Here is a 14,229-nt window from a genome sequence, read left to right on the forward strand (position 1 = left end):
AGATATTGCATAATAAAATTAGGAATGAAATCATCTAGAATTTTGTGATGTATGAAGGATTAATTATTTTTACTATTAATTTTTTCATAAATAATAATTTAATTTTTGAAGTAATTTTTATATTTATTTTTATTTGATATTTTAAAGTGATATTTAAATTATTTAAGTAATATATCATTATTAATATTTTTAATGTATTTATGTATATAAATATTGATTGAAAATTTTAGAGTACGTGCTTTTTAATTAAATAAAAATAATTTTTTAACTAAAAATATTATGATAGATATTTAAAATAAATTTTCTCTATAAATTGATTTTAGTAGTAAAAATATATTGATACATGTACTTTTTGGTCATTTATCTCAAAAAAACACTTCTTGAAAAAAATTATCAAACACAATGTGTTTATCAAAAGTACTTTTCAAATAAATTTACCAAACACAAATTGATTTTTTCAAAAGCACTTTAATGAAAAACCATTTTATAAAAATGTTTCTTAAATAAGCAGTTTTATAACATCAATTCCAAACGGACTCTTAATCTAAGACCCCGAGATTCAATAGTCTTTACTTTCTAAAACTCTATATAAGTCAAAACCAAACAAGCAAACCAAACAAGCAAGCTAAAATCGAGGGAGTTTCCTTTTTCTCCCAAAAGGTCGCTATATCAACACATTCCTACACATCGGAAGGGATACAAACACACCCCACCCCACCCCACCCCACACCTCGAGTAGAATAAGTTAAAAACACGAGAACAAATAACCTTCTACAATAAAGTCAATTTACAAGCACATCGCTGTGAGATTTGAAAAAAAAAATTAAAAAAATAAGAACATTGTAGATAAAGAAAAGTTCAAGGCAAGCTCTCAGACACTAGGCCTTCTCCATGCCTGGGACAATTTGCTACATAAACTGGCTATCGACAACAATAGTCTGCTTTAACCTTGCTGCTCTCGATTGGAGCTGCAAGGAATATATTACACCACACACATACAGAGATCTACAGATCAACACAGAGATAGGAGATGATGGATTCTGCTCTCCTTTTGGTTCTTTCACTCACTTTCCACTTCTCTACAAGAACTTTCTTTATATTTGTACAGCTTGTTATCACCGTGGCTACTCCAGCAGCGGTAATACCAGGGCAATAGACCATGTGGCAAGTTTCCAACAAAGTACACCTGTTAGCAAGATAACTTAAACCTAGATCTGTTATTTGACGACAGTGCGACAACACGATATCCCTCAGCAAGGGGCATCCTTCACCTAGCTCCATCATGGCAATATCGCCCAAATCCTGTCAAAATTTGATGCGCTAGTATTTACTGCTATATGGAGAATAAAACACAAATCTTTGTTCTTTCAAACACCTTGAATACGGAAGCAATACGTGTGTGTGTGTGTGTGTTATACGTGGGACTTATTAATAGGGGTTCCTAATCCACTTATTAACCGGTGGTATTCATGAGGAAGCAAGCATTTTAAGCTATACCTATTAAAGTAGTTTTAATATAACTTAGGTTGTTAGTTAATTACCTTAAATCAACTTATGTAACTGACTAATAAATTTGATATGTTAAGCATACTCATAGTCTTTGCATATACACGATGTTTATCCCCATTATAAAAAGAGCAAGTATAAGTGGACACACCTGGAGGACACTCACATCCAAGTAGCTGAGTTTGGAGCATCCTCTTGCTATGGCAACTATTCCAACATCCCCAATTTGGTGGCAACCACTGACATTCAAATGATGCAGAGAGCAACCTTCACCAATAGCCACAAGTGCTTCATCCCCTACTCTGGTAATTAAATAGAGGCTAAGACTTATTAGAGCCAAATTATCAGTAACACAGTAGTTAAGTAGCAAGCTTTGATCAACAAGCAGTTCAAAGTACATGCTATGCAAAATATAATCGATCAACAATACGCATTAAGGAGAAGTTGCTAAAGTAAGCAACTATCTGTTTTTTTTTTTGATAAAGTAAGGAACTATCTAGACAAACTTTTTGTTGAATCTCGCAGTATAGAACATTTTCCATGTGAATCGGGGCCAGGAAGCTCTAAAGAAGTAGATGAAAATTGTGTCTACCTTCATCTTCAAATGGACACACGGCCTTGTGCAGCACCAGAGTTGCCAAAAGGAACACAAAAGTTTCCATATCCAAAAAGAAACAGAGAAAAGAGACACGTAGATAAATACGCATCTCAAAGAGCATTCAAGTATAAGTTTATAGGACAATAGAAGAAGTAATGCAAGCAAGAAGAGTCTGTCTGACAATTTTATTAGCCAAGACTTGATTGAGAAACAAAATAAATATAAGGCTACATTAGTTGAGAAAGAGAAAATTGCGTACCTATCACAGAATCGAAGGCTAAGGTCTGTAAGAAATTTACAGTTCTCACCAACAGCTATAATTCCCTTATTTCCAACCTATAAAATCAGATGGAAGAGCAGTATTATCAAGTAAAACAATTGAGCTTTGGCCATAAATGCAATGGATACAGACAAACCATATTTCACTAACAAAAGAAACTAAATCATTCAGAGATAGAAAGCAGCTGCTGAAAGCAAAAACCGCTTTCCGTGTCAGATACTAACAATGAACATGCCTCTTCAACAAAACCCATTCCACAGTTAAAGTGGTTCGCTAAAAAATATATTATATGTTTATACAAATAAAGAGTAAGAAAGCCTGTTTAAAAGATTCACAGCCCATAGGTCAATTACAAGAAGTAAAACACGTCAATGACATCACTAACACAAAAAGAACAGCTATCTGGTTCAACTCCGAATTTAGAATTGCATACTATTTTCATTGAGTAGTAAGGTCAATGTTTTGAAAGACTTGAGATGTTTGAAAGAACATTAGTGGGTAGAAACTATGCATCTCCCGAAACTAAAAATAGAAGAAAAAGAAAACATCAAGAACTAGTTGAGACCAATAAACAGATCTGTAGAATCAACAGAGACATCCACTATAAAAAATCTGAATCTGATATGTTCATGTGACCCTTTATTTCAGTCTCTCCAGATACAACAGTTTCTAAGTTCTCCAAAATATTTTTTTGATTCGATAATTATTTGTTTCTTTCTCCATATTATTTCTATTTTCTTTCGCGGGGGAGTGGTGGGGTTTTTCTCTCTGTTTCAGCTGGTTCTATTTTCTTCTAAATGAAATTAAGAAACGTAGACCTGGTTCGCTAATACCAACCCAAAAAATGTTTATGCACAAGTCAGCCCCTATTTCTAGTTCATTCATCACCTCATAACATCGACGGATGTGGAGCCTTTTGAGGTTGCTGCATCCTCTGGCTATAGAACATATGGCTTCGTCCCCAATACTCGCACAATCTACCAAATGCAGAGCTTGCAAGAACTTGCACCCTCTGCCAATCTCAGACAGCGCGAAATTACCAATTCGTTGACAATACAGCAAGGCCAACTCAGACAGATACCTACATTGCGAAGCCAAAACTCAAATTAAGACATTTTGCTCATTAAAGGAGGAAAAAAACTCAAGATGGGACCAGGACAGAATTTTAGAGAGGTATGAACTATCAGGTCAAGCACTGGATGACATTAATGAATATCATAAGTATTATCAAAAACATGTCGAGCATAATATAAATAGCAGTAATCAATCTATCAGGGAGACCAATCAACCACCATTCAAAAGTTTGCTAGTCATAATAGTTTAGGTTTTCACTCTTCATTTTAAAGAAAAAAAGATGACAGAAATTGGAGGACACTATACGGAAAAAAAAGTCTGGTGGTGTTCATTGAAGACAATGAAATTACTGCCAACCGTCTATGAACACGAACATAAATTTTACTGCCCACATAATTACTTCTCCCATCCTCTTCAACTCACATTTTCTTGAAACAAATACCATCATATTCAAAGGAAGTATTTATGCCGAATCAGCATCTGCAATCAAAATAAAACATAGGAAAACTGCAATTATCATTCTGATTCAGCATATTATCTTAAACTAAAAGGTAGTTTCACGCTTCTCCCAGTCAAATTCCAAAACTAAATCAGCCTACGTCCTATCGTAAGCCTCTTTGAAAGTAGTGGAACTTATAAACATTCCGCATTAATTACCTAAGTCAATGGATTCAGAAAGCTGGCTGTAAACATGGATGAAACCATCCCACGGGAGCTTGGAAAAGTATAGCATTTCATTTCATGAGGTGGCACTGACAGAAATAGAATAACATGATTGTAGCATGAGCTTTGGAATAGCAGAGAACTCAATTTGTTCTAACTTTGGAGTACAGCTTATGTAGAAATGCATCCTTTTAAAATAAAGGAAAAAAATATTTTTCCAAAGAGTGCGTTCAAAGAAAACCACGTTAAAAAATTATATAAGCACTCCATCTATAATTGGCTACAATTGTTCTATGGAGCTGTTACAGCTTACTGAGGACATGACCCGAGATAAGAAGGTGTGGAGGTCACGGATAAGGGTAGAGAGCTAGTGTGTGGGGGTTGTAACTAGTAGTTAGGGAGCTCTGGTGCCGCCCGGGTAGTAATCCTAGGACTGTGTCCTTTGGTAGGAGCCGCTAGTGTATGCTATTGCTAGGTGGGTGTCCTTTTCTTACTCCTTATTTCCTACCTTTTATTTTTGTATTGCTCGTTTTTTTTTTCGTGTCTATTATTTCTATTTTTTTTTACTATTTCTTATTTATTATTTCGATTATGCCACTCTTTCGGTTTCATGTATTACTATGACCTTGTTAATTTTTCTTTATCTTGAGCCGGGAGTCTATCGGAAACAGCCTCTCTACTTCTTCGGAGTTAGCGGTATGGACTGCGTACATTCTACCCCCAGACCCCACTTGGTGGGAATACACTGAGTTTGTTGTTGTTGTTGTTGTTCTATGAAGCAATTTTCCTGTTTAATTTAAGAAAATCAAAGTCAAGCAGGAGCACTGCATTTCAATTTGATAGAATATCAAATTTACCTTTAAAATAGCACCTAAAAACTTAGGTGCAAAAGTAGTTCCATAAGCACCAATTTTGAGCACCTTCTTTTAGTGCTTATTTTTTTGAAACTTCTAATTGTAATTCTAAACATTTACTAACTACTCATGTAAGTGATTCTCATGCTAAACACACTCATACATTCGGCCTTAGAAATATAAAAAGGTTACAAGAATCTATCTTGATTTCAGAGAACAAGGAAAAGGGGGGTGGGGGGCAGTCCACATTAGATCTTTTATCCCTTCAACAACTAAATTCAACCCTAAGGTTAAAAAGAAATTCACAATAAAGCAAGAGGCGAAAAGCATACGTGCAAGATTTTGCGATAGACTCCAGTCCATACGTCCCTATATTGTGGCAGCCATTAACCTCAAGATGCGTGAGCCCAGCGCAGCCAACGGCAACTGCTTCCAAACCTTTGTCACTTAAGAAAGTACAATCATTCAAGGTAAGAGACTTCAACCGCTTGCACCCTTTACCAATAGCACACAGACTCCTGAAGAAATATGCATAAAGAAATATGTCAGATCGTGAAATCCAATCATCCCTCTAGCACATGCTTTGTTAAATTTTCAGTAGCAACTATTGCCATATAAAGACGGACGGCAGCACAGTCTAATCAAGTTGTAACTAGCTAGTGTCTAAATTCAGGAATTCTTTTTTTAGCAAAGATGGATTTGCAAATTTAGATTACATAATTCAAAGGAGGAATTTTTTTGTAGAAAGGAGATGCGGAGAATAATGGATTTCATTAAGTCAATTGGAATTTGGAACAGTCTAATTCTCTCAAAGAACCAAGGTGGGCTAGGCATTAGAAATTTAAGAATTCAGAATAGAATAGAAGCTTACTGATGAAGTGGTTGTGGAGATCTTCTGCAGAGAAGCAAGCGCTATGGGGCCAAATATGAGAAGCTAGACTCCTAGAAAACTAACGAAGCGACCTTTTATGGCATCAGCTTGGGGAGATCAATCAGACATCTGTGGCATAGTTTCTTTGAAAGAACTAGCTACAATGTAAAGAATGGAAACGATGACTACTGATGATGAAATGACAGCCGCAAACACCTTTATCCAGACATCTATTTGTTGAACCAGCAACAGAAGGACACTTTGCAAGAAATTTGGTACTTCGGTCCACTCATGGATGGAACTTAACATACAGGAGGTTTTTACAAGACTGGGAGGTGGGTAGACAGGCTAAATTCTATGGTGTCCTAGACGAACTGGCAGGATTGAAGGAGGGAGAAGACACTCTCAGGTGAAATTATGATAGCAAAGGCATTTTCAGTCAGCTCAGCCTACAAGACTTTAAACCAGATGGGACTCGAATCAGTTTTTTGCCTTGGAAGCTTATATGGGAAGTTAAAATCTCATACAAAGTGGCAGTTTTTACTTAGTTGGTAGTAGTGAAAGAGGCAGCATTAACTCAAGAGAATCTCATGAAAAGGGGAATACATGTGTGTCCAAGATGTTTTTTTAGCTCGGCAGAGATAATCAACCATCTGTTTCTTCATTGCAGGGTGGTTAGACAACTTTAGAACCTGCTTATCAGCTTTAGGGGTGTAAAATTAGATCTTGGGCCCAACTCACACCTCAAAAGCTAGCTCATGAGGGGAGGAATTCCAAGTCCATATAAGGAGACCAATTATCCATCCGTTTTGAAGGTGAGATTCTTACCACTCTCCCGCACGTCCAAGCCTCGTTAACTGGAGAGTGGACAAATATAACATGGGGGACCAACATCGGGGAACAAATAATTGGAATGGGTCCAGCTCTGATACCATGTAAATAATAGATCTTGGACCTAACTCACACCCCAAAAGCTAGTTCAAAGGGAGGAGGATTGCCGAAGCCTTATAAGGAGACCGCTCATCTCATTAACCACCAATGTGAGACTTTTATTTTCATTCTTAAACACCCCACCTCACACCCCCAAGACTGGACATCTAGTGCATGGGCAATTATAATTTGGGGGCCCAACATTGGGTAAGATGGATCCTGCTCTAATACCAAGTAAAATTATATCTTGGGCCTAACTCTCACCCCAAAAGCTAGCTCACAAGAGGAGGATTGCCCAAGTCCATATAAATCAATTACCCATCCATTTTCAATGTGAGATTCCTAACAAGGGGGACAAGGTGGACTATGTCCGAAAGGGCAGATCAAGCTGTTGAAAGCTGGAACAATAAAGGTAGTGGCAGTACAAACAAAAGCAAATGGAGAATTATCCCAGCAGCAGTAATTTGTTGGACAACATGGAATGAGAGAAACTTGCGATGTTTTGAGAGCATTAACAGTCTTTTACATAGCACTAAAATGAACTGCATTATCACTTTTTGCTATTGGTGTAGTTCTGAGAACATAGGTGATCCTGTAGCTATTATAGATATTCTAGGTTCCTTGAAAGATGAAGTAGAACCTAAAGATGGATTTTTTGTCTTTTTGGCTGTTGAGTTTATACTCAGTTGTCTGGAGCTCTATGTAGTTAACTTTGAGATCCTAGCTTTAGTGCTGACGATTTATATACAAACTTGTTACTTTGTCAAAAAAAAAAAAACTCCCACCATTCCTTTATAACTGCTCCTTTTGGGTTGTGATTTTGTTCCTAAATAAATGTATGTTAAAGCCTTCAAGGATACTTTGATCATAATCTTCCTAATATGCCCTTGAGTTAAAATATATTAATCAATGTCAACTAGAAAAGAGTAAAAATTTAATTAGGAGTAAGTTGGTAAAGTTACCTATAATTTTCTAGGAGTAGTTTATTAAAGGGTGTGCTCAATCCAAAAGGATCACTTATTTTGGAATGAATGGAATATCGGTTAAGAGGAATATGTATTTATGCCTAAAATGTAGATGTACATTACAAAAGCTTACATGAATATATCAGTTAAGATCATGCTGCTGGTAAGTAAAAAAAAAAATCCACATAGGGAAGACAGGCAGAATAAACAACTAACTTGTCCGTAAATATTTGGAAACTGTAAAGAGCCAACAACTCCAGCGACAAACAGCAAGTGCCAACGCCTTGCAAAGCACCATCTGTAACATTGACGCATTGTAGCTTCAGAACCTTCAACTGCGGGCATCCTTGGGCAACAGCAAGTACACCTTTATCATGGATAAACTCTGAGTCTAGCGACAAGGACTCCAAAGATCTGCAATGAGATCCCACAGCTTCCAAGGAGGTGTCAGTTACTTTTGCACAGGCAGCCAAACTGATTGATTGCAATGTCTTCCCGGAACCATCTACCAATTTAATCAAGCCTGCGTCAGTTAGGCCTTCACAGAAGCGCAAATTCAAATCTTCAAGATGCTTAGAGAACTCCCCAACAGCTGCTAGACCTTGATCTCCAACATAACAGCCCTTTAAGAGGAACAGGAAACTAAAGCTGCTAAGACCTTTGATCCAACATGCACATCATATAATTCAACTCCAAAGCAGCTTGAAACGGATCAATAGAATAACCATGAGATAACCAAAGTTCCAGATGACCATATATTTACCTGTAAATCCAAGGACTTCAAGAATATACACTTTTCAGCTATAGATCGCAGCCCCACATGTGTCACATTGGAGCACCATATTAAGCTCAGCTTTTCAAGCTTACTGAAGCCAGCGGCAACAGCAGCCAACCCAGCATCTGACAAACAGTAAGATTCTGTTTCATTGTCTTCCGAGCCATTTGTTTCAGCCAGGGAATGGATCTTGAGAGATGAAATCACGGAATGATCAGTGCCTCGCTTTCTACCCTGCAACAGGTATACAAATGAAACAATAAGTTTAGACTTTCATGATGAATGCAACTTCCAGGTACAAGGTCAGAAATTCGCTTGTGAACCTAACAAATAACATCGCACACAAAACTTTAGAAAATGCCGTTTTGGCACCGGAAACAGGGAAAAGGCATAACCCAAGTATGACAAACAAAAGACAGAGTAATTCACTTGTGAACCTAACAAATACTGCAGTCACTTATGTTACCACTAAATGTAAAACTTTTTTTGATAGGTATCACCACTAAATGTGAATTTAATATGGTGATTGTTTCGCCCAGCAAAGTCACTGAAATCAGATCTCCCTGCAGAATTAATCTCAGTAAATGCGTCAAACTCGAATTAAACACACTCATTGCAAGGTGACACAACAATTAGTAGAGGCAATAATTAAGGATTCCTTACCTTGTTCTTTTGGGGCTTAAAATTATGTTAGTCATAAGCCCTATGTATCTGAAAATGGCTGGCTGGATGGTGATAGTTTCCACTGAAATCAGATCAACAAGATGATAGCCTCAAAGAAGGTGCATCAATATTTATTTTTTGGTAAGGGAAGAAGGTGCATCAATTTAAAGAATTTGGTACTCAAAAGTTTCAGATATCAGATTGGTTGGCTTCACTGATAGTGACTGGGCAGTCAACTTAGATGATTGCAAAAGCACATCTGAGTGTATTTAGACTTGGTTCCGGAGCAATCTCATGGAATTCAAAGAAACAAGATACAGTGGCTTTGTCATTTTCGGAAGCTGAATACAGGGTTGCAACTTCAGTTGAGTGTCAAGCTGTTAGGTTACAGAAATTGTTAGCAAATCCTCAACAAGAGCAAATTGGACCAACTGAAATATGGTTTGACAAAGGCAACAATTTCTATGACAGAGTCTTGCTTTTCACAGTAGAACCAAGCACATTAACACTCATTTTCACTTCATCCCCAACCTTATTGTTGCTGGAATAATCTCATTGGGATTTTGTGGGACAAATGACTGATTGGTGATGTTGACACGGTTAAGAAGTGGATCTTGGATCTAACTCAATCCCAAAAGCTAGCACAAGAGGTGAGGATTGTCCAATCCATATAAAGACATCACCCATCTCTTTTACTGATGTGGCATTTTCACCCCTTCCCTCACACAGGGTTGGACATCTCGAGCGTGAAAGATTTTAACATGGGGGTCCTATATCGGGAAATGATAATTGGGTGGGTTCTGCACTGATACCATATCAAGAAATGGATCTTGAGCTTAACCCAACCCCAAAAGTTAGCTCAAGAAGTGAGGTTTGTCCAAGCCATATAAAGAGACCATCCATTCCTTTACCGCAATGCAGGACTTTTGATATCGCTGCCTCGCACACATGACTTCTTCAAACTACAAATGGGTGTGTGAGATTTTGAAGAAAGGGGGATTGATTAATTCTTCAAAATCAATCCTGTGCACATAATCATATCATGGTCTTGTTTTATAGTTTTAGTGGAGGCTTTACTTAGTCAATTTTCTTTATTTTCTTCAAGCTATTTTCATTTATTGCTTTAGGAATACTAGTGGGACACTTTCCCGTTGTTTATCTCCTATTTCTCCCTTATGTGTTTGGTGCTATCTTTTAGCCCTTTCAATTCAACTGTAAGCTTATAAAACGGCATTAGGTCTTCTTGTTTTCAGCAATTTGAATTGAGCAGCAAAAACTCTTCCATTTCTCATAGCTTTACCGATTGATTTTACTCGTTTTCGACCCAAAAATCGTACAATTTAGAATCAAGCATCAAAAGTCTCATGTGGAGCACCATAATTTAACTGAGCTAATACAAAAACAACACACCCAGCATAATCCCACGGGTGAGGAGGTCCGGGAAAGGTAGAGAATATGCAAGCCTTATCCAATCTTATGGAGGTAAAGAGGTTGTTTCCGAAAGACCCCAGCTTAGATGAAAAAAACATAACAAATACTAGAGGAAGCATTACATAGCATTCGGGAAAAAAAATAGCAGTAGAACAACAAAATAATGTGATAAATAAAGCACAAGAAACAATCAGTAGCACCAGAAACTACAACACAAGAAATTATGTGAGTACTACTACAGGAGGAATAGGTATAGGGCACCAAAGTACCACCAAACCTATCCCACAGGAAAGCAAGACAATGCTTAACTACCTACTAACTTCTGCTCTAATCCGCGACCTCCATAACCTTCTATCTAAGGTCATGTCCTCAGTAAGCTTAAGATGCATCATATCTTTTCTAGTAACCTTTCCCAAATCCCAATACATCTCCGACCTACCTCTACCTCTCATTAAACCCACGTGTCAACCTGTCACACCTACTAACTGTGGCCGTTGTGCATTTCGCTTCATATGTTTGAACCATCCCAGTCACGCTTCCCTCATCCCTGTCCATCTCAGAGGTCATTCCTACCTTGTCCCAAATATCTTCATTCCTAATATTACCACTACTAGTATGTCCACAAATCCAACCATACATCCTCATTTCCACAATCCTCATTTTCTAAACACGAGGGTTCTTAACTGGGTTCAGAAACCACACGTTTCTCTGGATCATCATAGCGTACTTCCACATATCCACTCAGAGGAAGGTCTTTTCGTAATGGATGACCCTCGAAACCATAATCTGTTGATATACGGCGTAGATCCAGATGATTGATGGAAGAAACACCAAACATATCCCAAACTTCTCGCTCCCACCGGCCGGCTGATGGAAATAGACTGACTACCGGAGATATTCGTGTTACTTCGTCTGCACTGGTTTGTACACGAATGCGTGAGTTATACCGAATACTCAGTAAATTATAGACCACTGGTCAATATCCTATCCCATACAACATAGTCGGCCTAACTACCACTCTATAAAATTTATCTTTATGTTTAAATGGTACCTTATTGTCTAATAGAACTCCAAAGGCGAGCCTCCATTACGTCCATTATACACCTATACGATGTGTGACATTATTGTTGATTTCCTCATTCCTTGGATCAACAATCCAAGATGCTTGAAACTATAGAAATGGCTTGTGTACAAAGCATCATTTCATGTCGGCCTCTGTGTTACATCTAAACTTGCATTCAAAGTATTCAATTACTGCCTTTCCTAACCTGAACCCTTTAGACTCGCAGGTTTGTCTGCAAACCTCTAACCAAAGGTTAACTCCACCGCGAGTCTCGTCAATCAATATTATAAATAATATACACCACTACACCTCATCTTGAATATGGCGCATCAATTTATCCATGACCAAGGCAAATAGAAATAGACTCAAAGTTGATCCTTAGAACAACCTCATCACAACTAGAAAGTGCTCTAAGTCCTTACCTAAGGCTTGACTCTATCGAACATATCCTTAATCACCCTAATGTATGCCATCAGTTCGCCTCTAGCCTCCAAGCATCTCCATAGAACCTCACTTGAGAGTTACACCTTATGTAAGTCCCTCTTCCTCTCCATATACTGTTCCACCAGTCTCCTCACAAGATGGATGGCTTTTGTAGTAGATTTAACTAAGATAAATGTCAATCTAATTTATTTTCAGGTGAAAAAATGAGTGTTAAAACGAAACATCAGAATTACCAATTCCCAACGTGATGGTCAACTTTGAATCCCTTAGCTATATTTTGAAGTTGGTACCCTCGATTGTCAAATACATACTCTTTCGCCAGTTATATCTCGAAAGATATACACTATAACAACAAATATGAATAGGCTAAAAAAAGCAATGTTTCCAAATCATAAAGAGCAATCCTTCCAAATCATAAAGTCCAAAATATTCCCAATTGGAATGCAATAGACATCAGTCAAAATATCAATTGTAGATGTCGCATTGAAAGCAAATCCATAAACATATGAAATCGTAGCATAGAGAATTAAAATTCTTACAATTTGAACGGGGAGAGAAATAGAGAGTCTCTCATCAACAAAGACATTGCGGACATTGACGAAACGGCGAGCGAGCACCTTGATAAGCGCGTCAGGACAACCGGAAGCACCAATTCGTAAAGTGACCCGGCTTATGCGCTCAAGACGGAGCCAACGCTTGCAGACAAGTGCACAAGCGTCGCGGCTTGCTTTTGATTCCACATGCCGGAAAATATCCAGAATTAGCTCATCTGGTAAGATTTGATTGATCCAATCACGCCCTCTCATCGACTATGTTATGTTTCTAGATCTATATGACTTTGTTATAAATACACAATTTAGAGCTGAATTTGGATGCAGGTTTTTTATTATTATTATTAGTTGAAGAGATGTGAAGAGAGGAAATGAGAGATTCGATGAGTGAAGATATGGATGTGGGATCAGGTAGTCGGGTCGGTGAAGTTTACCCGTCAGTTGTGTACAACGAGTGATTAGCGAAGACAAATTTCCCATTTTAGCCTTGGGAAATTTATCCATTTTTCGGATAACTATTGCAATACATACGGGTATCTTTGTAATTTAACATTTGGAGATTACTACAAGATGAGATCGTAGATCAACCGTAAAAACCAATACCGAATTGTGCATGTTAAAGTACATTTTCGTATTACGTATTTTTCTTTTTAATAAAAATAACCCCAAAAATAAATATTAAGTTGATAGTAGAACAGAAGTTTTAAAAGTAATGTTAATTTTTAGGTTTACAATAACTAGTACTATTATTATATAAATATTTGTTAAAAGTAATTGTTCGTGGTAAGATATGATATTTTGTATTTTCGAACTAAGATTCAATTTGTTTGACGCAAATAAACTTAGCCGAATTCAAAGGAATAAGGTTATGTTTGGAGGTCTCCAAGTATGCAGGTTCAGAATCTAAGATAGTTTGATATCAAATAAAAATTTGAAATTAAAGAGATTTAAAATCTTGAGTTTTGGATGAATTATGATAGGTACGAATAATGTGCAGTCGTATATTCCATCATATGTGAAAAATAAAAAAATCTAGCATTGAAAATTAACATGCTAAGGTACAGAAGTCACCTACAGGCCATATGTGAGATGTACGACCGTACATAGGATCGTATGTAGGGGATAAATTTCAATGAATTTGAGGTACGACCAACATACGAACCATAGGTGATGAAATAACAATCATATGTGGTACCCTAAATCGTGTCAATCAATGCCTATAAATTCCCTAAATCATATTTTAATTTTATGTTCTCACACTCATAACTAGACTCTGAAAAAATTATGCTCAAATAAATTTTCTGCTTATTCTCTTCTTTTCCTTCTTTAAGGTATGTGCATCCTAAGGTTAATTATGTATATTCCATCAATAGTTACGCGATTTTAACTCAATTCTTCTTTGAATTGTAACAAATTGAAGATTTCTTCCAAAAAGTCAGAATTGAAGATTTATAGGGTTTTTCTTAAATTAAGTTAAGGTCTTCCTCCTATCTTTATATATTGACTTCGTTTGAGCATTTTAAGTATGTTTTTGGGTCATAACTTACAAGATGGTGATTGA

At 37.0% G+C, this 14,229-nt stretch overlaps 1 protein-coding gene across 1 annotated transcript; it reads right to left on the reverse strand.

The window, feature by feature from the left end:
• Window positions 1-736: 736 nt before the first annotated feature.
• On the reverse strand, window positions 737-13,095 carry LOC107873074 (F-box/LRR-repeat protein 4). Its single transcript, XM_016719795.2, has 8 exons — window positions 12,657-13,095; window positions 8,505-8,750; window positions 7,958-8,364; window positions 5,308-5,493; window positions 3,273-3,465; window positions 2,364-2,440; window positions 1,658-1,808; window positions 737-1,302 (listed from the first exon to the last, which is right to left on the reverse strand). The coding sequence occupies exons 1-8, from the start codon at window positions 12,921-12,923 to the stop codon at window positions 1,006-1,008; spliced, it is 1,824 nt and encodes a 607-aa protein (XP_016575281.1). The 5' UTR covers window positions 12,924-13,095; the 3' UTR covers window positions 737-1,005.
• Window positions 13,096-14,229: the final 1,134 nt, after the last annotated feature.

Source organism: Capsicum annuum, chromosome 6 (genome assembly GCF_002878395.1).
Source record: "Capsicum annuum cultivar UCD-10X-F1 chromosome 6, UCD10Xv1.1, whole genome shotgun sequence".
Classification (NCBI taxonomy): Eukaryota; Viridiplantae; Streptophyta; class Magnoliopsida; order Solanales; family Solanaceae; genus Capsicum; species Capsicum annuum.

What these genes read in the sequence shown, in the direction of transcription:
- LOC107873074 (XM_016719795.2), bottom strand. Translation starts at nt 12,923, where the DNA reads ATGAGAGGGCGTGATTGGATCAATCAAATCTTACCAGATGAGCTAATT. An exon ending in ACATCCGTCGATGTTATGAG is followed by an intron (nt 2,441 to 3,272) that starts GTGATGAATGAA and finishes CTGATTTTATAG; the next exon opens with GTTGGAAATAAGGGAATTAT. An exon ending in TGGATGTGAGTGTCCTCCAG is followed by an intron (nt 1,303 to 1,657) that starts GTGTGTCCACTT and finishes AAATTTTGACAG; the next exon opens with GATTTGGGCGATATTGCCAT.